This window comes from Anser cygnoides, chromosome 5 (genome assembly GCF_040182565.1).
Source record: "Anser cygnoides isolate HZ-2024a breed goose chromosome 5, Taihu_goose_T2T_genome, whole genome shotgun sequence".
Taxonomy (NCBI): Eukaryota; Metazoa; Chordata; class Aves; order Anseriformes; family Anatidae; genus Anser; species Anser cygnoides.
In genome coordinates this window covers 62,852,443-62,876,999 of record NC_089877.1, presented here as the reverse complement: position 1 = coordinate 62,876,999, position 24,557 = coordinate 62,852,443, and the positions used below count along the sequence as shown (strand labels likewise).

The 24,557-nt window shown below is 40.3% G+C and overlaps 1 protein-coding gene and 1 non-coding gene across 3 annotated transcripts in view; one reads left to right on the top strand and one right to left on the bottom strand.

Annotated features, from left to right (window-relative positions):
• Positions 1–2,067: 2,067 nt before the first annotated feature.
• WDHD1 (WD repeat and HMG-box DNA binding protein 1) overlaps positions 2,068–24,557 on the bottom strand; it is a 32,689-nt gene continuing 10,199 nt past the window's right edge. For both annotated transcript variants that reach the window (XM_066998604.1, XM_066998605.1), the window contains exons 7-26: positions 24,306–24,401; positions 22,740–22,832; positions 21,635–21,741; positions 18,540–18,675; positions 17,992–18,187; positions 17,584–17,774; positions 16,794–16,978; positions 15,385–15,626; positions 14,758–14,895; positions 13,930–14,086; positions 11,996–12,110; positions 10,456–10,587; positions 9,868–10,088; positions 7,986–8,116; positions 6,516–6,572; positions 5,643–5,686; positions 5,330–5,485; positions 4,864–5,021; positions 3,554–3,689; positions 2,068–2,989 (exon numbers count right to left, since the gene is read on the bottom strand). In XM_066998604.1, coding sequence (XP_066854705.1) covers positions 2,789–2,989; positions 3,554–3,689; positions 4,864–5,021; positions 5,330–5,485; positions 5,643–5,686; positions 6,516–6,572; positions 7,986–8,116; positions 9,868–10,088; positions 10,456–10,587; positions 11,996–12,110; positions 13,930–14,086; positions 14,758–14,895; positions 15,385–15,626; positions 16,794–16,978; positions 17,584–17,774; positions 17,992–18,187; positions 18,540–18,675; positions 21,635–21,741; positions 22,740–22,832; positions 24,306–24,401 — 2,892 coding nt within the window. In that variant the 3' untranslated portion in view covers positions 2,068–2,788. The remainder of the gene's footprint in view (positions 2,990–3,553; positions 3,690–4,863; positions 5,022–5,329; positions 5,486–5,642; positions 5,687–6,515; positions 6,573–7,985; positions 8,117–9,867; positions 10,089–10,455; positions 10,588–11,995; positions 12,111–13,929; positions 14,087–14,757; positions 14,896–15,384; positions 15,627–16,793; positions 16,979–17,583; positions 17,775–17,991; positions 18,188–18,539; positions 18,676–21,634; positions 21,742–22,739; positions 22,833–24,305; positions 24,402–24,557) is intronic.
• On the top strand, positions 19,896–19,967 carry TRNAG-UCC (transfer RNA glycine (anticodon UCC)). Its single transcript has one exon. It is a non-coding gene; the product is annotated as a tRNA-Gly (tRNA).

The following is a 24,557-nucleotide window of genomic DNA, read 5'->3' as shown; positions in this document are numbered from 1 at the left end:
GGGCATTTCTGAAGATTCCAGTGCAATTGCATTAAACGTCTTCGGGGAGCATCTTTGAAGAAAAGCAGCTAGTCGAGATTTAACAGCTTTCCATTAAAATCCACTCCACGTTTTCTGGGGGGTTTAGGCTCCTGCTCAGGTGGAAGCAGAACGATGCTGAAGTCTGATGAAGTCGTAGTACCTCGGTGCTGTGAGGATGAGCGTGCCCTGCTCCATTTGGCATGGTGCAGCCGCGTGGAAGTCTCCAGGTGACGGGGGTCTATTTGCAGCCCTGCCCGCAGCTGGGTAATGGAGCAGACCGCATCTGCGAGGGAAGAGAGGCAACAGCAGCCACACTGGGACATGGAGGCAGATGGGGGCTGCTGTTGGTTGTTAATTTTATTGCTGTGGACAGCAGCAACTGCTTAGTAATTAAACGTCACTGCTACAGAAGCTGCTCAGCCTGGCGTCTCTCCACCATTTTGATGTTTTGCAGAGTGGAAAAAGGGACTGTAAGAAGGGCAGCTGTCTTCATCCCAAAGAAAAAAAAATCATTTTATATTATTCTTTCAAGCAAGTGCCAATAGCCCCCAGCTATCTTTCACAGCATCAGAAATCCAGCAGACAAAGGACAGGGCTCCCAAGCCCCATTCTCCAACAGAGCCCAGAGCCCAGACCTGCAGCAGTGCCGAATTTAACTGGGGCTACACGGGGCTGCTCCGAGCAGAGGAGGTAACGGTGGTGACACGGAGAAGCCCTATTTCTCTCCAGCAAGAGGCACAAAGTGACCAGAGCTAAGCACAGGTGTGACAGTCACAGCTCTAAGGGGGTTGGGGGTCCCTTCTTCCAGGCTACGCTGAGCCACCACCTCCAGGCACCCAGCTCTGAGTGGGGCAGGCAGCCCCCAGAAGGAAAATTCCAGCTCAGATGTGGGAAGCAGTTTTGCTGACTCTAAGCAGCTGCGTGGACAGCAGTGAGACCCAGACTATGACCCCCAGGCCGTGGACATTAGGTCTGATGAAACCCGCAAACATTATACGGCAAAAATTCAGCCAGGAGAAAAGCAAACAGGAACTGGGGACTTGCAACTGGAGCCTGACGTCCTCCCAGTTATTGCCATGAATTCATCCACTAATTGCAAATACCCAGCTCTCTGAAACCATCCAGAAAACTCTTCTGGGAGTTGCCTTTGGACGTTCCCTCCCTCCTACAGGAGTCTAAAATGACTTGAGATGCTTTATGGGTCCAGTTGTACCCACCTGCTCCTGCTGTAGAGCGGGAGCTGTACGGGGTTTGTGTATGTAGTTCGAATGTGGGGAGTGGTGGACAGACATGGTCCCAATATCTGGATCTACAGAACAGTTTCATTCTGTTTCTCTTTCACTGGCAGCATCAGTACCTCCCTTCCTTCCCCAAAACAATGTTGCTGCATTAGAAATCAGTCAGCATCCTGCTTCAGGATAAGTGAGGTCAAAATATTTCACTTACAGGCTATAGGCCCAGAAAATCCCACAGTTACCAGTCTAAATATTCTGCTTTCCAAAAAGGGACATTGATTTAAGGGACATTGATTTAAGAAGTTATTGAAGTTATTTTTTTTTAATACTAATTTGGGACAATTCAGTATATTTATTAGCCAGTTCATCTCTTTTCTTACCTACCTGATTTTTTCAGTTTACCTCCTGATCCTGCAGTACAACTGACTGCAGTGTCCTGAGGCTAAGATATAAACACCTTGCTCAACTACTTTATGTAGCCTTTATATGGGAGGCGAGGAGTTACTCAGCTTATTCACTCCAGAAGGGGACTTAGTTTCTTCTTGTATTTCAGGCTGTTTAAAAGGACACCTGGCAGGTAGCTCAGCTTGAATGCTAAGAGAAGAAACCAGAAAAAAAATGGAGCTCTTCAGTCTAAGTTGTTATGCTAAGGAGTTAAATTATCTTACCTTATCACAAAAAAAGAAAAAGTTTTGAAATTTGAATTAGATTCAAATATATTTATTAGACTTACCATCTCCTCTTCAGAGGAGGGTAAATATGACTGCCTTATGATTAGTGAGTAGAAGTCTTTTTACTTTAATTACAAAAATTGCCAAGGAAAGAAACACATTTTATTTTAAAAACAAACATTACATAAAATAACGCACACATTTTCAAGTTCTGAGAACTTTCTGGACCTCCCGAAGCACAGATTGGGAAAGCACGTTTGCACAGTCTGGATTGGTTTGTTTTTGCACACCTGACACTCCTAATTCAGCTTCATTCCTACCTGTCCTGGTTTTCTGTCCCAGCCCACGTCAGACTGCTCAACGACAGTGCCACAGATGTTGAAGCTGCAGCTGACCAGCAGGAAGATGTTAAGCTGCCATCTTCCCCTCACTGTCATTTCTCTGAGTGCCTTTCTCTTACAAGAGTTTGCAGCAGGCAGGTACAGAAGCCACCACTTTGCTTCTCCATAACCAAAGGATGGCTTTTGTACATGGCATATGACCCCAAGATGACTAAACTGGATTTAGCATCAAATATTACAGGCATCAAGACACGTGGCTACACAAAACTGCAGAACCGTGCTTCAAGGTAACAGGTCCATTAGGATTAGTTCTGCTGTCCATCTTTACACTAGCAACTTGCAAAGACCTGGAGAGTGGATCCAACGTTTCCCTAAATACTTGATAATAAAATACTTTCTAAAAATATGTGGAGCAAGGCACTCTCTTTTTGCTAGTGCTCTTTGAGCACAGTGGCAAATTTCTGAAAACAGTAGACAGCTCTGCACTGAAAAAGCAGATGCTGAGAAAGTACCACATTATTTAGCTTTGCTTGAATGCAAAAGCTGATAATCTGACATTTGTAGATTGACCTGAAGTTTTTGGTTTTTTTGATAAATTCGAGTCCTCTGATTTTTGCTCCTGGTTCTTTTTCGCCTCATCTTCAGCAGCTGTGGGACGCTTTCGTTTTTTGTCTTCCGTTAAATCATTAACTGCTCTTCCTTTTGCTTTCTCAGTCCACGCCTTTGAAGAAAGTACATCATTAAATAGAAAACCACATAGCAAGCCACACAATTCACTGCTTTATTTAAGACATTTTCTTTCTTTGATTATAAGGAAGTACTGGAATAATTCTTGTTAATAACTAATAGAGATTGCCAATCAAGTTGAGAACAATTTCCTCACTTTCCTTTTTCTGTAACAGCATTTCCCTTAAAAACTGTAATTTCTTTGAACCTGTATATAAAATTGAAGATCTTAAAGGTCTTTCTGGGCAAATAAGAAAGCCAAAAGGCTTTAGAACCAAGCCCTAATTTTGTAATTTCTTCATTGATTATGTCTCTCACATGCCCCACTTTGGAAAAGCAGCTTTCTGCTTTTACTTATTATTCAGATGTCAATATGCTTTATATTTTCACACATACATATTTTATATCACGGTCCAATTCAAAACTTAAGTCCCCAAAGATGAAGAACAGTGGAATTTAAAGAAAAAAAGCCCTACTTGGAAGTAACCAAGGAATTTGCTGGTGGTGGTGAAAGAAAATAAATAAATTAAAAAAAAACAATTAGAGAATGCTTTCTTACCATTCTTTCTTCTGATGACAGAACTCTAAATCGACTCATGCCTTCTTTTATAACTTCTGCTTCATTCAGGCCAGGATTATCTGTTAAAATGCTTGCTCTGTTCTCTTCTAGCCACATCTGGAATCCTGTCTTTGGTCTGAAACAAGCACAGAAAAAATGACAGTTTATGAAGTTTAGAGGAAAACCATATGCCCCAAAATAACATTTCTGAACAACACCTGAGTGGGTTTTTTGTTCTTGAAAGAAAAGTCATATAGAGTCAGCAGTTTGCTTTCCCCTACTGCAGTATTCTTGCAGAATAGACTGACAAGGCAAGACTAAGTCAAGCACTTTTATTAAATCCATGATATATATGGAGATTAACATTTCAGTTTTAGAATGACAAAGCATAATGATTCTCTTCCTTCCTGACAAGGTCTCATCAACCTAAAAATAGAGCACGCATTAGCACGTTTCAGCTAATCCTTTTCACAATTCTCCTTACCACTTGTTTTAGAAACTTACCTGTTAAGGTTAATGAAAAGAATACTAGCCCAAATGAATAATAATTGCCTTCATCTTCCTCAGTTAAATTAAGTCTAAATGGAAAGTCATTATAATAATGCAAGTTTCATGAGGACTCGGATCATGGAAAATGTCTGCTTCAGAGGAATAATATATATTACAGTCTTAGCAAGTAAGATATATACTGCTTAAGTGCTTCGAGTCTTCTGCTTTTTTTCTTTTAAAAGTAAATAAATAAATAAATACAACAAAAACCACACCCAAACCAAAATTAAGCTTTAATACTTTAACATAAAACACTTAGCTTTTAGACCTCCTCAGAGATTTGCTAGACACGTTTAAGGATTTCCTATACTTGGAACTGGTATAGCAGCATGGTTTCATTTATTGTTCAAAGGTCATTATCAGCTGCGTAAGTATTGCCAAGGCAAAAATCATTTTTTACAGCCCCAAAATTAAATTATGCATTGCTTGTTTATTATTCACCTACACGTTCTATGCATTTGTCTCAGGCTGACACAAAACTTCCACTTTGAATAACACTGCCATGCAGACCTGGAAAGATTTAATAAACAGGGAGTTCCGCCTGTGTTCCTTCACTGTGGTTGTAATACGATTAGTATCAAAGTGCCACAATACAAATACCAGTTTGCTAAAACTCCTGAAGTAAATTCACAAATGTGACAACTCGTGAGCTTACACTTTAATCTTGATCTTAAGCCACTTCGGCCAGTCAAGAAATAGTTTTTGGACTCGCTATTCGATCAAAATTGGAATATGGCATCAAGTGGCAAGTGCTCACTCGCCTTTTGTTCTCAGTGTTGTCCTGTGCAGTGACTTTGACTTCTGGGGACTCCCTTCCTGCTTTTTCTTGTCTTTCTTCCACAGTTTTTTCTTGTCTTTCTTCCACTGCTTTTTCACTAGAGTTTGGTGTACGAGTCTGGAAGAAGGATGCTGCTGAAGCCTACAGAAATTGAGTTTAAAAAAAAAAGAAGGTAAGACTGTCATTCAGTACAATAGATGTTTAGTTAACCCTACTTAAAATAAAAGCAAAAAAAAAAAAAACAGCACAGAATGCAATTTCTACAACTGAAGCAATTTTTTTTTCTTGCTGTTTTCTGTTTGTGTAAGTTTCTGCAGTATGCTTAAAAGAACCCTGCCATCTAAGACGCTTTACTCAATCAGCAGGGTTTCATACTCGATAAAAGCTGGTAAAAATCAATTTACTGTTCTTTGGTCACTGAAACAACATGAAAAGACTAGAAACATTACCTGCTTGGATTTTGGTTTGGGAATCAGAGGCTTTATAACTGGAGGGTTCTGCTTGTTTACAGCTCGACTGCTAGACGAAGTTTTCTTTGAGTATTTGCTCATATTGTCTAGAACACTCGCTGATGGGACCAGCGGGTCCTTTTTGTTAGATGACACCTAGCAAAACAGATAAACAAACATTTTACTTATTTTCTATCATAGTGCGCTCCTATGTCCCTCCAGGATTTCTCTTGTAGTTGTATTGTAACTTTACATATAATAATCTGCTACGATTTTCAGAGCACCGCAGTCAAACCAGCTCCAAAATTTTTACCTTAAAGGGATTCACTCGTCCTTGGCTGCTTGATGCAATTACAGCTTTTGAATAGAAAAGAAAAAGAAAAGAATGTAAAATGTGTTTGTAGACAACCCCCCATGTCACAATACACACATTTCAGATGAGTAGATGAAACAACCTTAGTCTCGTTTCCAAAGAACAAGGCTAATTCCCAGTTTTCGTATTTCTGTGTCTGTTAGTTCAAAAATCGAAGAGGATGACTAGGTCAGAGGCATCAACTATTCCACACCAAAGGAAAGAAGTTCTTGAACCACTTCAAAGTGGTCAGATGAAGAGAAAGACACTTTATTAACCCCAAAAAGGTTATACTCAGCTATTTTTAGTCATCAGAAAAGCCACGCAGGACCAACAACTACAAATCCACAGTAACACCAATAACTTCCTCCATTCCCAAATCCATTTCCATTCCTATTGTTTTTGCTGGAGGGATGGCAAGAGGGTATTTTGCCTTGCCTGCTAAAGCAGACCCCCAGTTCCATGGTAGAGTTTTTAACCCTGCCTTGTAAGAGCAGCTAATGAACGTATCTGTGATTAGTAAAACAAACTGATTGATCACTGTTCTATTTTTCCCCTGTCCCAAAGAATGCCAGGCAGATAACCGATTCAGCACTTGACACAAGTCAGATAATCATCAGGTAATGATGTTAAAGAACATCATTAGGTAAAGATGACATCAACAGGAATAAGAAACCTCTTAAAAACACAAAAACAATCATCAGTACAAGTTACTGCTTGACAGCATTGTTACACACTGAATTTTAGTAGCAACAGTAGAACAGACGATAAAAACAGGGGCAGATGTTGTGAAGTACAAAGTTCTTATCCTAGAATAAACAAAGATTTACTCACCAGGCTTTGCAGTAGTCACCTCGGCTGAAGTGACTCCTTTGGAGAAAGGATTTGGCCCTTTGGAACAAAGAAAAAGGTACATATTTAAGTGCAATAAAATGTAATAGCATAACTTGTTAAAAACCAAAACCCTAAACACACAAGCAAGTCATAGTAAACCAATGCATATCTTAAAGCATGACTTTTCATTTTCAAATTGTACACACACTTTTACAAAAACATCCAACTTTTTTAACCTGGTGTAACTTAGAGTTGTATACTTGTTCCTTAAACCTAATTTTTAAATTAACAAAACCAAGTTTTTCCTGAAAGAGAGAAGCATGTTTTTTAAATAAATGTCTAACAATAAGAAATATCGAACTATAAAATGTGTAAGTGTTGTAAAATATAAATGTAGCAATACAGAAAGCAATAGTTCTGTTTTATAGGTAAAGCTATCTTTCCAGCTTTCTTTTTTCCCCCTTTCTTTGGAGGGAAGAAGATAACACACCTTACAAGCCAAGTAAGATGAGAATAATCACTAAACTCGTTTTGCTTTTCTCCTCCACAGCACCACTTAAAAGCCCAAACATGAAATTTTTCAGTTTATGGAAACATGCAAAAGGATGGGAAAGATGAAGAGGTGAAGGGAGACAAAGCAAAGGGAAAAAAAAAAACAGCCTGCCTATGGTAATGACAGAAACATCAAAACAGTGCAGACTGCTTGACAACTCTCCTGCAAGAGGTAAAAGCCTAGCTGCTGAAGAGGGGAGTGCTCAGTTAACAACTTGTCTGTCAATTCATCCTCTGCAAGATTGGAACTGAAACCAAATAACAGCTTCGCAAGGTGACCCAGTCCATTAGAAATGGTATCAGGCAACAAAAAATCTCCACAAGGATCCCTTTAAACAGTTAAGTACAATGCTAAAACAAGGCGCGACAGAGCAGAAGACACACACTACACTTGTTATTGTGCTGCGACGACAGGTCCGTGCTGGGCTATGGATCGGGTAGACACCACTATGCATCTCCCACAGGGAGTGCAGGGAACAGGAAGCTCGCAGGCAGGAGTTTCTGTGCCACCCTGTCATACCTGCTGCATGTTTTTTCATACATCAAAGCCAAGACAACTCAGAAAATACCAGACTTCTTTTAACAAGGTAGCAGAAAACCTAGTCCATGCTACAGTTGCAGATTTTCAAAACTGGGTGAAAGAAATCGTATTATTTTCTACTCAAGTAAAGGGCTTCCAAGTCAAATCTCCTGCACCTCCCCTGTAGGGCCCTTTGCCATGCGGTATGTCTGTCTTTCTTAAATTTCATGTCAAAAAATCAAAAGCATACAGGAAACTCCACTGCTTGCTTAATGCTCTATCCTGCTGAGTTACCCGAACTAAAAATTATCAGGGAATTTCCAGAATCCCTTATCACAAGTCTGTGAAAGACCCATCTAGATAACTTCCAGCCTGTTCAAACAATGAGTTTTTCTTACTCTGTTTATGCACTTCTGGCGTTTCTTCTGCTTCCTCACATTCATCAGTTTCCTCAGCATCTTCCATTTCTTCGTCCTGCTGAACGTTTCTGACTGGCAGACGACTCCGCTCTGTGCCAGAGTTGCTGTAACTAAATGGATGGAATTCATCAGAAAGGAAGTGGTGCTTTGAACTTCACCACGTTCAGACAGAAAACTGGAACAAAAGAAGGCTGACTTACTAAATTAAGAAAAAAGAACAATAATGTTTGGCATTTACTTGCATTGTACCACTGATTACACTGTGATGTTTACTAAATATAAAATAAAGTTTCATTAACCACTTCAGTTCACCCCAAAATACCACACACAGCCACTTAAAGTGGTACTCAGGGAGTTTTAAGATAGACCACCCGTGACTGCAAAACTACCTGAAACTCCCACCCAGCTAGAAGTGCAAGGACCATCCTTCAGACAGGTGCATTCCTCTGCGCACAAGAGCAAACCCTCCAACAGAGGCAGCAAGCTTTTGCCACCTTGTTCGGAGCGCACAACAACAATGGTAAGAACACTTTGCCACAAAGGTAAATGCAAACAGCAGACATCTTCCAGTTCCATTGAAATCTGCATACCTCCGCTATCACGAGCAATACCAGGTTACTTTTCTGCATAAACAAATACGCAGGTGATAACATGGATACAGATTTCCAGTCTGAAGTTTAAGCAGCCAGCTTCAATGCTTAATCTCATTATTCTCTAAATTCCCCAGTTGTAGCACGTACATCTCTTGCATTTCCCCCTAACCTTTGCTGATTACCAAAATGCGTGCACCTGAAAACAAAAGGTTCATTTTTCTCCACTAGAATGTCAGCGTTAGATTCATCTGGCACTAAGAACAACATAGCGTTTGCAGTGTACTTCAGCCCTCAGAGTGGAAGTTGCAATGCCATGTCTACAACTGCAGCCATTCACGATCCAGAAGAACATGGTAGACCATTTAAAAAGGATTTTTTTCTTTGTGAAACAGCACATTTAAAACTAAGGGAAAGGCTACAGATAAGTCGCTCAACTTATCACTTCCTCTTGCCTTAAAAAAGTTACAAACTTCATACATAAAATTGCTACGGGAGGACGCTGCTTCTGATAAAACAGGACATTTTTTCTGCGTTATCAGACTGGTGGTTAGCTATTGGTTTCCTTACAGCTGTACCGTCCAGATGCCGAGCAAGAACATACAACTCTTCTGTGTGATCTGTATTTAAAACAAAAATAAAGAGAAAGAAGAAGACACACATCTTCTGCCTCTTCTTGCTTTACAGACAGCACAGGCAAAGCAGATGCAGGTGAGAGAGGAAAGGTAGAGAGCACAGATACAGAGAAAAGAATCCACAGCAAACATGTAACAGTTCAGTAGTTTGGAAGAGCTGGGATTAGAGACAGGGGAATAAGATCTACTGGGATAAACTGAGATGGCATATTGAAAGAGGGGAGGGCTGGAGAAAGGTAAAAGGATTTTAAGAAGGGTGTAGAAATGGAGCAGAGACAGAGGCAAAGAGAAAAAAAATAGGTTGGAGACAAAAAACTAACCCAACAAAAGCAGAGCAACTTGGTATCAAGTCCACTTTGCCCCTGAAGCCATTGTACACAGACATGCAGTAAGCAAGCAGTGGAGGCACTTTGTGTCAGTACCCTCCTGCTAATTTCTAATTAGTCCTCACAAGATGTCACCAAGAGCTTACCATTTTGTATATACATTTTATGAGTAGAGCAGTACAAACTAGTACTTCCTAACAAACACATTACAAATTACCGTCCAGAAGAGCAGAAGCGCATCAATTGGGATAAAACATTAATAAATCAGTAAAAACATTCCCAGGTTTTTAATCTCAGAAATTTGTCTTACCCAGCATTCAGATGATTTCGGAAATCCTCTTCCTCCTCCTCTTCTTCTTCCAGTGCTGTTGCCAATTCACTTGCTTTCTCTACAGCCATTTCGCTAAGCCGCTGGGCTAAATTTAGCCTTCGAGAGCGAGAAGCATACTTGATTGCTAAATTCACAACGTTTTGTGTCATGAGGTCAGCAAGTTCCACACAACGAAATTCACGCTCCAGTTTACAAGAAAGCTGAAAGGAGGAAAGCCTTGAGAGTTACACACTTCACTTATACAGCTCCCTGATGACTCTAGGACCAGAATATTATGTGTTTTTTGTTTGTTTGTTTGTTTGTTTTTTTATGTACTGAATGAATAAAGACAAATCACCAACAATTATGAACTGCATAGCAAAGAAAAAGACTTTTTTTTTTTTGGTAAGAACCCTTCATATTGATAAGTAATAACATTAATTGCTATCCACCTCTTATTGTAGCTGGAGAGATCCCTGATAACCAGCCACATTTCTACGAAGAGCAATCACATCTAAATTTGCATCAAATGCTATCTACTCAAAATAAAGTCTTGGGCATTCTATTTTTTAAGGTATTTGTACTTACAGCAAACAATTTCATTAGAAGCTCTTGCTGCTCTTTCACTGACTGACTTGTAGCATTTTCATCAACTTCATAGCCATTTTTTGACAGGTAATCCACGTGGTTGTGAAAAACAATGGAACGCCAGTATTGTTCCTGAAAATGGGAGAAAGATGCATGCTGGAGGTCAGAGGGAGGGTGAAAAAATACAAAGCTCTCACCTCTACACCTAATAATTTACAAAGCGTTTTATCAACTCATTCTTAAACGTTTCTTTCATTTTATAATGACGGGTGAGTGGCAGACAATTCTCTTTAAACACCAATGCCTAGTGAGGAAAAATAGACCACGCTAACATACAAACCCATCCCAACAGTCATCCTCTCTTTAAATTCCATTTCTATTACAGGCTTTCAGCAGGACAAAACCTACATGTTCACCAGATTGCTACCAGTATGAGCTGTTATAGAACAAATTGAATACTTTCTCTTATATTTTCTGTCTCAGAGTGAAATGGAAATATTCCACAATAACTCTGTAACTGCAGGAGTAACGTTTGCGAGACAGGTTGTTCAGGGAAATACTAGTAAGGCCATTAGACCAGACTAGCTCTGTGGCAAAATAACTTACTCAAAACCAATGTCTTTTTATCAGATCTATTAGGAATCACCTGTTTCTTTATAAGAACAATTTACACAGATGTACATATTCCTCTGGGTAAAATACAGTTCCTGATTTGGAAAGGACAAGGGAAAAAAAAAGGATAAAACAAACAAACAACATAGTCCATCAAGTAAACAAAACAAACAAAAAAACAACTTTGAAAGGAATGAGAATGAGTTCATAAAAAAGAATAAAGTATTTGTTATTGAAGCCTTTTCTTCCACACTTGTATCAAGGAGAATCAATTTCAAATAGCATTAAACAGACTCTGAGGCTTATGTTAGAATTTTATGTCCTTTTCTATTTTGTACACTACAGCTGAACCCCACATTAAAAAAAATTAGACTAATAAAATTTGAAAAAGAGATAACAGCTTCCTGGATATTCTTCGCACATACATCTTCAATTAGACTCTGCCTTAAGAAAATATGAAGGCCTATGTTTTCAGAATGATTACTGGGAATACTTAAAACGTCTTTCAAAAAACATCTTCCAGAAAAATGACTGTGCCTAAAAAAAAATAAAATAGGCATCTTCAAGGGGATCTCAGACCGAATCCCCAAATCCTGCACTTCCTCAAATATTAGGCCACTTCCAACTTTTTAAACAAACAAACCAGAGAGAAACTTGATTGCTCAGAAAGAGATTATGTGTAAATACAAACCTTGTGTCAACTCTAAGGACTTTATTTTGTATTCTTCTAGAACCAGTTGGGAAGCAAACCAAACTGAACGGGCTACACCCAAATAACCCCTGAACCCAAATAACCTCCTTAGCCAGGTGCCTTACTCAGAGTTTGCACTACCCTCTTCGTAGTAGAGATGATTAATGGGAATCTTATATAATCCCTACTATGGGGATGTCTAAGACTATCAGCTGTGGACTCAACACCATTCCATACCTCCATCTGTCCCTTTTCTGTTGTAACTTGACAGTAAGGAAGCGTAAAAGGTAATATTGCTACGGCAGGACGTGGGAGCGTAGGAGGGAATCGGGCTCCTTTGCAGGGAATACACCTGTACACAGGAAACAACAAAAAAAACACACACCGTCCTCATCAGCTACAGAGTCACCAGTTGTTCTACATCTAAATCATGTCTCCTAAGAAGCAAGATACTTTAAGAGGATTTGTTCTTTAAAAAGTAGTAATTAAATTACTGACTTAAGTATAGCAATACATTAGATTGTATTATAAAGGGTTATTTTTACATTGCAACCAATAAAAGATTTTAAAACCAGCAGGCACACGCTGCTCTTGTTCACACCAGAAACTCCAAACATGGCACGTAACAGGCACAGGTCTCTATCTCACACAACACACTGTTTAACAGCAATTACAAAATGGAAATGAAGCTTATTAAACTCAGGAACTACTGAAAAACTGAAGGCCACTGGAGAAACAGCAGGCACATCTACCATTTATTCTGATGGGGGTTTTGGACTTCATGAGAACAGTGCTGCGTCCAGGCACACAGAGGGGGGAAAGCTGCACATACACATACTGAAAACACAGTCTGTTTCATTAAACTACTACTCTGGTAACAATCACTAAAGCAAAACGTCGGGGAAGAGCTGTATTTCCAGCAGCACCAAGGAGCACCAACAAAAATGCCTCTTTTTATAGCTTTAAGCTAGTGTTTCAAACGCTAGGAAAAAAAAAAACAGGAAGCATTAGTGTTCTGTGTTGATTACGGCATATGGTGTTTCTACAATAACCCTCCCCCTTCTTATCTTCAATATGCTAGTGGCTTTGAATAAAATGCTCTTTGCAATTCCGAGAGCAGTGTTTTCTTTCTTGGAGTAGAAGGGGGGGAAAAAAATCAAGATGACTGACTCATAGTTGATCATCCCATCAGTGTGACGTGTCCTGTGCATTTTTGGTGAATTTTTGAAAGGCCAACATTACTTAATATTTTGGAGGGAAAAACGGACAGTTAATTGATATTTACTTGTGATATCAAAGTATTTTCTTTCCTGCGTAAAACAGAGGATTTCAAAAAGTGTCACATGAATATAAATAAAACGCAGTCTTCCACCAACACCCAAAATTGTGCATGATTAGCAAAGTAAGAGAGCCCAAATGCCTATAAAACGTAAGCTGACAGCTTCTGAGCTGCTAGGCAAAGGACACGTATCACTGAATAAAGAAGACTACAAACAAAGCTTAGCAACTAACCTGTAACAAGCATCATAGGAGTTAAGAGGAGTAAAGTTATTTAGACATCATCATGGTCCCATTTTGAAGTAATGGCTCACTCTCGGCTAAATATTTATTTGAACACATCAGCACTTTCACAAAATTGTTCTTCATGGCCACAGCATAAATACTAATATAATATCAGATTTTTCTTATTTATCTGTGCCTAGTGATGTAGATTAGTCACAGGATTGTAGTCTTCTCAAATGGGCAGAAGGAAAAAGCATAGGTAGGAAAAAAAAAAAACTAGAAACTTAAGAAATACGTATATACCAACAGCAGAAGCAGAATCCTAACAGCAACTTCAAGTTTTTAGTAGCATTCTCTAGCAAAGTGCAGTCCTTTGAATCTGCCTGCATCAGAGATGTGTGATTTCATAATAAAAAGTGCTCATGCCTGTTAGCCACGGCAAGAAGCCAGTATTAGTCTGTTACACGTTATAAAACCAATGAGTTTATTCAGAACAAATTGACTAATGAAACATCCATGCAGAATTGCATTCATGAACTTGATCAATCACCATGCACATTTACTAGCTACCTGCTTTAGTAATAGTTGTTTGCAGTTTCTCCTACTATGAGGTGTTCTATAAATTACAAGCACAACAAAAGAAGCACTTCTTTTGTGGAATAGCTGACCTGAGCTGCTGGGGGTTTTCGTGGATGCCCACGACCCAATAATGATCAGATTTTCCTTTGCAATGCTCTCTTGTGTTACACACTGGAATCCAAGTGTTCCCGAGTCTTCGGTTCAACATCCGCACAATTCCCTCAGAATCCACGTAACAGGGGGTACCTGTTGGGTACAAATGTAGACAACTGTTCTTGCAGGCAACTAATTATGACGCGAGTAAGTTTGAACTGGTGGATACTGCTGCGAAATGACGTTTTACATAACTCAAAGGCAACAACCCAAACAGTACAACCTAACTGGGAAAAACGAGTTTCCTTAGAAAGATGCGCCACCTTCTGACAGCCAATACCACTGCTACTGACTCACGTCCAAATTTAAGACTTTAAAACATTTTATGAACTCAAATTTCTGTTACTTGGGTAGATCCCAAAGAACGTTAGCCATTTTACAATTACTTTTTTCTAGTTATTATACAAACTCCTCCCAACCTACCAGCTTTTCTGTGGGGACTTGTGCTGAGATAGTTATGTTGAACATGCCAATTATGATGCACTTATGCAGTTTATTTCTTTTTGCTGAGCAGGGCAACTGATCGGGAAATTTAATTCTGGTAATACTCAAGTGTATTCTACTCATAGTGGAAACATATTAAAGATTTCTTATAAATATTCATAAAGAACAGAAAAACAACTTTGTTTAGCATTGAGGAGATTTAGGGGGCGGGGAGGGGAAATCTAGGTCCCAGAATTGCCTTTACTAAGGGGGTGTTAGCTATCCAACCCCCCCTCCAAAAATCACCTAATATCTTCAATATTTCTCAATGTTATTCATACCTTCTGCTGAGAATCCAACCCACGTCAAATAGGACTTCTTTGTAAGAGAAAGAGGGTCTCCATGCAAAACTTGCTTTTTCTTTTTTCCTAGCTCCATCAGCTGTACTCCGAGGCATTGGTCCCCATCAAACCCAGTACCTAGGATGAAGTTGTTCAATGACTACATCAAAAAGCAAAGAATTGTCTTGTCTCTTGGCTAAATTTAAATAAGTTTTGAATCAATAATTAATTCTAAGGCAGCATTATTCATGAATACAACTATCAGACAAGCGACTATTTGTCATTTTGGACATACAAAGCATGCAAAGTAGTTCCTTAATTTCCTGTAGTAATTCATTCTGGCGTATCTGAAACCTAAATTTAATCTATTTATGCTACTGTTACAAAATTCTCCTGTTCCCCACAAGTTAATCTAGGCATCCCAATATAAAACATAGGCTTTGATGTCAGATTCCAAAAAGTTATAGGTTGTGACAGTAAAAGTGTCATCAAGAAGACAAGAAGAAGGAAAAGTAAAACTATTCTGGTGATTATGCACAAATATGAAGTATTTGAAGTATTTGAAGCCAGTAACAGACAAGGACTGAACGAAAGCACAGTTCAAAAAAGACAGAAGGGAGAAAATACCTCTGTGATAAATAACCATCAACTGCTCTCCATGTCCTGCCATGGACACCACAGGACCTGGGAGACTGAAGATCTCTTTCTGAACTCCTCCAGCTGTGAACAGACGAACCAATAAGGCACTAGTGGCACAAGCAGCCCAGCCCTGACCTAGACAGATAGCCTCAATATCTTCGTCCTTTGGCATATCTACCGTCCACTCCTTGTTTGTATCCCATGAGCTAAAATGAATGCAGTGGAGCTTGCTAAAAAAGAGACAAAGAACAGCAGTGAAGTATCACAAGAAGAAAAACACAATATCTGAAAATATATCATGCATTTTAACTACATGAATATATTGTGTTTCTATCAGAGGCCTAGAATCTGTGCCTGTCATAGGAACTGCGTCATCCTACAGATTACGAGTGGTCGTTTGCAAAGCTGTTACGTTATTATTCAAGAACTGAAGAGCCTGCTCAGTCTCCAGCACCGCAGATTTACAGCCTCTAAAGCATGAAGCAGAGACACTTCAGAGGTCTGAGTGGCGATTTTTGGATGGAAACAGATAAGCATCTTGCTTAATTAACATTGCAAGAACTGAAAGTGTTCAGTACCCCTGACAATCAGGCCTGATTGTAAGTCTGTCACATTGTGATATCCTTCAGGAGCAAAAGATTAGGAACTTGGATTCTGCAGTCTTAATGATTGAAAATTGTCTGCAACCAATTTACAGACACCACAGCTTTTCATAGATAACTCAGATGTTTACCTCATTTAGGAAAAAAAAAAAAAAAAAAAAGAAATTTTCAGAGTCAGACAACCAATACATAGAAATAATACTCCTACAGGTAAAGTTTGCTTTTCAAGTTATCATAGTGTTGTATGTGCCAGAATAGGCAGAAAGTTCTTCCTTCAACATATTTCCACAAAAAAAAACAAAAAAACCCACACAATACCGTTCTTAAATACAAGAGCAGAGTAGTCCTGCTGCTTTAAGTTTTCTACTATAGTTTCCTGAACTTGTGTTCTTCACATGATAATTCTTCAGCTAGCTCCAAACATCTTTCCATAGCAACAGCGTGAAAAGAAGTAGCAGAGCCCTTATGATTTATCATTGATCTGAGCTGACTGAAGGACTATTGTTCATGTTTACAATTTCCTTTGAGCTAGCAATGCGTGAACTTTCTAGTATATATACTTGAAAAAAAGGATTTAGAGAAAAACCTCAGGAAACAAAATACATCCTACAATACCTTGAAGTCTACAAGTAGGTGGGTGTGAAAATTCCTCCTCAGAAGTGGTCCCATAAATAAAAAAGCAAGATCAAAAGCCAAAAATCTCCAAAAAAAAAAAAGCAATAAAAGCTGAAATATATGGAACATGCTAAGTGTAATCCCATACTATGGGTTTGACAGAGCAAAGCCGTGACTTACCTTGCAAGTTCCTCTGTGCTTTCACAGGCTAGCAAAATAGCTTCAGTGGAGAGGTCAGCCATGGTGTGATTCAGAGAGTTGGGCAGGTGTGTTGCATGGTGTACGGAGGTATCATGAAATTCGATATCTATAGCATTGTCCTGCTCATCATTGTAACAGCGAATGATGCCAACAGAATTCCAGACCTATTAAAAATAAATAAAAATCACAGTAATAAAAATCAAGCATATTGACTGCCCTAGAACAGCCTCCTATAACCTCCTCTATCAGAAACAACAATAGGTGAGAGACTGGAGGAAGACTGAAGACTTGCAGAGTCAGGACTGGTAGTTTCTAAAACAGCTGAATTAGGCCCAGAATAATTTTGTTCTCATTGCTTAGCCAAATTTCTCGTTGCAGAATTAATCATTAACAACTTGCAGTTATAAAGAAATAATGGGTGATGGATGGAAAAGTCCTAAAAGGACAAAAGTATCCACAAGTTCCAAGCTGAAAAGGAATTTCAAAACAGATTTGTTCAACTTCAATAACACAGGTACAAACTATATTGCTCACTTTAGTCTTGAACCAAATATTTATTTCTACAACAAAAGCAACCTAAACGTATGGCATAAAATTATGCTGTCTGCATTAGCACAAAGCTACTTTTCACCATTTAGTTCACGCTGTGAAGTATTAAAAAAACCACCAGACACATGCAGCTGGAAACGATTAGATTAAGACCCAGCAAAACCAGGACAGTGTTAACAAAGCAACTACATCTATGTGGCAGCACAGCCATGAGATTTACCATGAAACGATGCATGAGATGTGCAGGAGTGGAGCCAGGCTGGAATGGCTTTTGCCTGGGGGTTGGCAACGGCCCATCATAGAAATGCTGTTGTGTAGATGATGCTGGCAAAGCTGGAAAGCCACCAGTCTGATCATCATCGTCATCATCCTTTTCAAGAAGATTGCAATTAGCTTTTATCATCCCAATATCTAAAAGTTTAAAATACAAAAATACATTTATGTATTACATCTTCCAAGTATTACGGCAGAAAATAGGTTAAAAAAACACCCACAAAACTAAACCAGTGAAGACTTGACCAGAAAAATAAGACAGAATACATTTGAGCAGAGGATGCCAAGAGAGGATGCTAAGAGTCTGTCCCAATAAGAGCACTCTAGAGCTCTGGAAAATTAGTTCGTTCTGTACCTAATGAGTTGTCATCGTCATCAAGCATTGCCCGTCTTGGATGGCTTGCAGTTGGCATAAGGTCATCATCATCACCGTGATCTTCATTAGCTCCAGTGGTTGGGGAAGAGGGTGGTTCGATTGCATCTCCATTTAAATAGTCGTCATCATCTCCATCAAAGAGATCATTGTAGTCTTTTGCCGCTGTACTGGCAACCTAGAACCATGTTAACAATTATCATTATTTTTTTTCATTTAGCATCTATCAATTATTGTTATTAATTATAATTGTTATTTAATACTGGTAATTCCTTCCAGTACCTAAAGGGGGCCTACAAGAAAGCTGGAGAGGGTCTCTTTATTGGGGAGTGTAGTGATAGGACAAGGGGTGATGGCTTTTCAAATAAAAAAAGAGAAGTTTAGAGATATGAGGAAGAAATTCTTCACGCTGAGGATGGAGAGGCCCTGGCGCAGGCTGCCCAGAGGAGCTGTGGCTGCCCCATCCCTGGCAGTGCCCAAGGCCAGGCTGGATGACTTAAATAATCACGGTAACAATTGGTACTAATTACCTTGTCATTTGGTTTCTTTCCATCACCGATATCTTCCAACAACCCCAGATTTCCTTCAGTATCTGTATAAGCTATTTGCCCGTACTTGGGGTGCCATGCCAGTCCACAAATGGAGTAATTTTTCTCATGTTTTGTCCTAAAAAGAGCATGAAAATACTGGAATTTATTACGCTTCTCAGGGCAGAAACATTACTGTAAGCAGTGGTAACACTTACTGCTATTAGAAAACAACATAATAAAATACATAACGTAAAATAATTCATAAGTTAAACTTCAGCATAAATAACTACTATAAAAAACACAGCAGGCCTTACTTTTCTATGGAGGAAATTATTTAAGCTTTAGAACCAATCAGAATCACATTCATAAAAGAGCTCCTGATAGATGTAGAAAAGACAAAGTAATTCCCCAGCAGCCGTACATTCCAGAACCATCCAGCTATAAAGCGAACACTCAGCTGCTTCTCTCGCACCAAACTGATGAGTTAGTCCTCTGTCTTCTCCCCGCTTTATTCTCATGAAACAACCCTGCCATGAATCATTTACACGACCTGTCTAATTCGTAACACGTGCATTAGAGTAACAATCATGTTTCTTACTCAAGACACTCAGTCACTAAAAGCCTCCCTTCTGTTCCTCCCTTTAGCTAACCGAGCTGAAGTGCCATTTGGCCCTTTTTTTTTGCCCATAGGTGAGGACGGCTGACTCACTGACGTGTCAGTGTTCCCCACGCCCTTTAGGAGAGGCATCTTACTGCCAGCGATCCTGGCGTTTGTAACCTGAGGAAAGATTTATTTCCATCAAAACCATCCTTTAATCAATCAGAAGTAAAATATATTCCCATTGCACACAGAGAACTAGACCACAGAATTTGAACACAAGCCCATATTCACGTCCATCCCCCGTCCTATTTCTAAGGACGCAACGTTTCCAGATTCTTTTAGCTGTGCAGAAAGGAAAGCAATACATCGTATGAATCAGAACGTATTTCTGTGCGTACCAGAGACGGTGGGGGAAGGCAGAGCAATGCCACGTTTCTGCCTGACAGTTACGCTCTCCTGGCAGCCGCTTCCTGGCAGAACGCAGGAATGATGTGGCAGCCCTCGAATTCCCGTCCGCCCGCGAACTGAGGCATTAGTGTACCTCACCCAGGTTGCACAAGGCAACCTCCTCCTGCTCCCTTGGCTTGAGTCTAGACCGAACGGTGGCCCTGCGTTACAGCGTTGCCCCGACCTGCCAAACCCTTCTGATGTGCACTCGCTTGCGTTCCCTCTCCCGACGACCACCTCTGGGGCCAGCAGAGTGGGATTGCTCAGCCTGAGCTCTTAGGCGCTGTCTCCTGCAGCTCCGCCAGCCAGCGTTGGTGGTATAGTGGTGAGCATAGCTGCCTTCCAAGCAGTTGACCCGGGTTCGATTCCCGGCCAACGCAGTTACATTTTGGGCCCCGGGACCTCCGGAACCCCGAGCGCAGCCTCCCAGCCGGCTCCGGACCTTGGGGGGAGGTTTGTGGCTCCAGCTGGAGGCACCCTAACTTTATGGGGCCCGACGGGATTCATCCCGGGGCGCTCGGAGCTGGCTGAGGTCATCTCGAGATCTCTCTCGATTATTTTTCGGTGGTCTTGGCAATATTGAGAGGTCCTCGTCCACTGGAAGCTGGCAAACGTTGCCCCAGTTTTCAAGAAAGGAAAGAAAGGAGACCCTGGTAATCACAGGCTGTCAGTCTCGTTTCAGTGCCTGGTAAAATCATGGAGATTATTCTGGGATTACTGAAAAACATCTGAAAGACAACCCAGTCATTGGTCATACCCAACACGGGTCAACAAGAAGAAAGTCCTACTTAAACGTAATTTCACCTAGTTGACCAAGAGAAGCCAGTACACGTGATCTTTTTGGATTTTAGCAAAGCTTTCAATACTGTCTCTCATCGTACATTCCGGACAAAATGCCCAGCATACAGTTAGACAAAAACGTAATGCGATGGGTGAACAATTGGCTGATGGGTCAGGCTCAAAGGGTTAGAGCAAAAAGAGCTACATAAGGCTGGTGGCCAGTCACTAGTGGGGTAAACTATTAGGAGCTGTTGACTCCCTTGATAGTAGAGAGGCTTTGCAGAGAAATCTTGACAAATTAGAAGGCTGGGCAATCACCAGCCACGTGAAGTTTAACAAGAGCAAGTGCCGGATTCTGAGCCTGGGACAGGGCAACCCTGGCTGTACTTATAGACCGGGGGACAAGAGGCTGGAGAGCAGCCCTGTGGAAAGGGATCTGGGGATTTTCGTCAACAGCAAGCTGAATATGAGTCAGCAGCGCGCCCTAGCAGCCAAAAGAGCCAACTGTATCCTGGGGTACGTCAAGCACGACATTGGTAACTGGCTGAGGGGAGTGACTGTCCCACTCTGCTCTCTGCTAGTGTGGCCCCACCTTGAGAGCTGCGTGCAGTTTTAGGTGCCACAGCATAAGAGGGAAATAAAGCTAGAGAAGTATCCAAAGAAGAGCTACAAAGATGAGGAAGGGTCTGGAGGACGAGACGTATGAGGAGCGGCTGAGGTCCCTTGGTTTGTTCAGCCCCGAGCAGAGCAGGCCGAGGGGAGGCCTCATGGCGGCCTGCAGCTCCCTCACGAGGGGAGCGGAGGGGCAGGCGCTGAGCTCTGCTCTCTGGGGACAGCGACAGGACCCGAGGGAACGGCATGGAGCTGGGACAGGGGAGGGTCAGGCTGGGGGTTAGGGAAAGGTTCTGCACCCAGAGGTGGTCGGGCACTGGAACAGGCTGCCCAGGGCAGTGGGCACAGCACCAACCATGCCAGAAACCAAGAAGGGTTTGTACCATGCTGTTAGAAACATGGTTTTACTTTTGGGTGGTCCTGTGTGGAGCCAGGAGCTGAACTTGATGATCTTTGTCAGTCCCTTCCAACTCAGGATATTCTATGATACTCAGTGGAACTTCAGCTAAAAGCTTACAGATTTACCCTGTAAACCTCACCAAGACTTTTCAATAAATAGAGTTCTATATTTGCACAAATAAGTTTTGCAGAAGAGATAAAATTCTATTTCAAGAAGCAGCATATATTTAGGGAATTATGGAACAGCACTACATACCTCTCTATGCTCTCCTGGGTTTCCACCTTCCACACCACTATACTCCCATCCACACTTCCAGCTACCAGGTACTGTCCACAAGGAGACCAGGCCACAACATTCAAGGGCTAGGGAACAAGAAAATTTAGATAAAAAGAAGTATTACCAATCCATACACAGCACTCATATCCTGAAGTATAAAGCAGACACTCTGGAAGGAAAAAATCTTAATCTTTAGCAAACCACATCCAGACCACAAACCACATAATAGAGCTGGCTGCAGGTAGTTCCCAGCAAAACCATTCCTTAAAGATAGCACACCTATTTTTCTTCTAGGATATTTACCTTCTGTCACTAAAGGCTGCCATGAGGGCAAACAAAACCTAATTCTAGACATGTACACAGAAAGAGCACATTTTGCAAACTTGGCGCTGAACAAAGCTTTTTTTAAGCTTAATACAACTTCAAAAATCAAAATCAAAGACTGTGTTCTGTATCTTGTTAACATTCCAGTTGTTATATATCCCAGTATACCTTCAAGTCAGTGAAAAGTATTAACACAGACTCTATACATCTAACAATTATACTAGGAACGTTTTCTTTCACCCGAAAGTTTCCAAATAGATCTTGAGGTCAAAAGCAAGAAGATGGCACAGTTAAGTCTATCATGTAGCTAAATTTCAAGTTAATAAAATAACGTGAACAAATGGTATCTCTACTGTGTAAAGAAATACTCTTGAGATTTTCCCGAAAATACTATGCATTTAGAACAATTTGTGAAAACAGATATTCTTCAGCTTCACTCAGTGACTCACCAGTTGACTTTAGAGACCTGGTGGGTCTCTAAAATAAAATATAAAACAAAAATATAAAATAAAATATAAAAAATAAAATATAATAAAATAAAACAAGGAAAATAGGGGAACCAGAGCCAGGTACATGTTTGACACTCATCTGGTATCTCTTGCTTTGGTTTCCAACATAAAGTAACAGGATCAGAAACGAAAGTGTAACCAATCATTACCAAGAGGAGGGGGAATAGAACCGTACTGTCCAGAAGATAATTTTTGACAGAATAACATTTTAACTATGGAAGATTTAATAAGCAGCTTGTTTGTGTACCTACCTGGGCAATGGAAGTATCTGATAGATCAAATCGATGATCCCAGGTTTCTCTTCTGTATAGCTTAACAACTTTATCTACAGGAATTGCCAGCAACTGTTCCAAGGAGACAAGATTTAGGCAATTTAGAACAAGTTATCTTCCAAGCAAAACATTCAAAGAACTAGCATAGCTCCTTCATTCCAAAGTATCACACTTGTGGCTGTCTAAGTATTTAACAGTTCTCTTAGCATCCTAGCAGTGCCAACTGAGAAAGAAAAGAACGCTACAGAAGTAATCTTGAATTACAAGGTTCTTCAGTGCTTTCCATATGCAACACAGCAAATAATGGCTGTTGTCATTTCAATCTTCATTTCTTCCTGGCAGAAAACAGATGATAATGACAGCTGCAACATAAGGTTAAAAGTTCTTATTCATGAAACAGCTAACAAACACGCATAAATAGTTTTCAATGTTCTGAGCACAAGACTTATGTTCTTCCTTTTCCTCCCTCCCCAAACCTCTTTTGATCAGGTTACAATTTCTCTACAAATCTTACCTGAATAGCTGACTCCTGAAATACCTCATTTCATATTTCACAAACCTACACAACGTTACTGCCTGTTTACTTCTTGGGATTTGGGTGTGATTTTCTTTTTATTTGTTTGGTCTTCTGTTTTTATGATTGCTAATAACCTGCTTTATAATAGATGCAAGGCACCTTCCTACATTTCACGTGTGCACACACATACAAAGAAATAGAGATTATCCAAGTCAAAACTGTGAGAAAACACTGGAAAATACTCTTTAGACCCTGCACACTAGAACGTCAATAGTTTGGCAGAACCTATTCATCCTTTATTATTCCAGCCAATAGGCGAGGACAGAAGCCACAAAGCAATTTTTCCCCAGATGGCCAACTCTTGCTCAATTCCCTGCCCTTTACTTCAAGTATGGTGCAGCGTGCCTCGTGTCACCTGGGTTTGAATTTATCTGCTCCTTTCTCCTCTCCCCTTCGCATTATCAGATGCTGCAGGGCTATTCTAGGTTACGTGATACAAAGACACCTACACAGCTATGCAAACTTTTGTCCCCCAACCTCTTTTGGTAAGTGATCTGTACATGGTGCTCTTCCGTCACAGAACGGTTTGGGTTGGAAGGGACCTTAAAGATCATCTAGTTCTCACCTGTGTGCCGTGGGCAGGGACACCTCCCTCTAGATCAGGAACAACTTACTACAGAGGATATATTTGCACAGCAAGATTACTGATATGACCAAATTTAAGTACAGAAAGTCAGAATCGATGCTCTGTTGTGAACAATTAGATTACCTACCTCATGTACAATCTTCTTTCCTACCCAGCACAACATGACTGTTTAACATTGTTTTGGGCTGACAGCTGGCGAACAGAGTCTGGTACTTAAACAAGTAACCATTTCCAGGTTTCTGTTTTTCCTAAAAGTGAACTTCATCCCAAATATTTTCCTTAGTCCCTGGAGCTGGAATTTGCACTTGCCTGGATTGAATTCTACTGTACTTCCAAAGAGAAATGAAGGATTAAGATGTGGCTAAAACAATCTGTCACTTACCTTCCCACTGCCAGGTTGCCAGCCAAGTCTGCATATCGATTTAGCATTTATCACATCATTACATTTCTGCAGCAGAAGCCAATTTGTCACGCATGTCTGAAAACAAAATATTCAAAAATGAGTTCTCTAGTTTCGTGAAAATCTACTGTATTTTAAAAATTCCTAAGGAAGTGTAGAAAAAGCTAAAAGGAAACAAGATGTAACATTTCTGGAACCAAAATAATCTCTTTCATCTGAATACAATGGCACCTA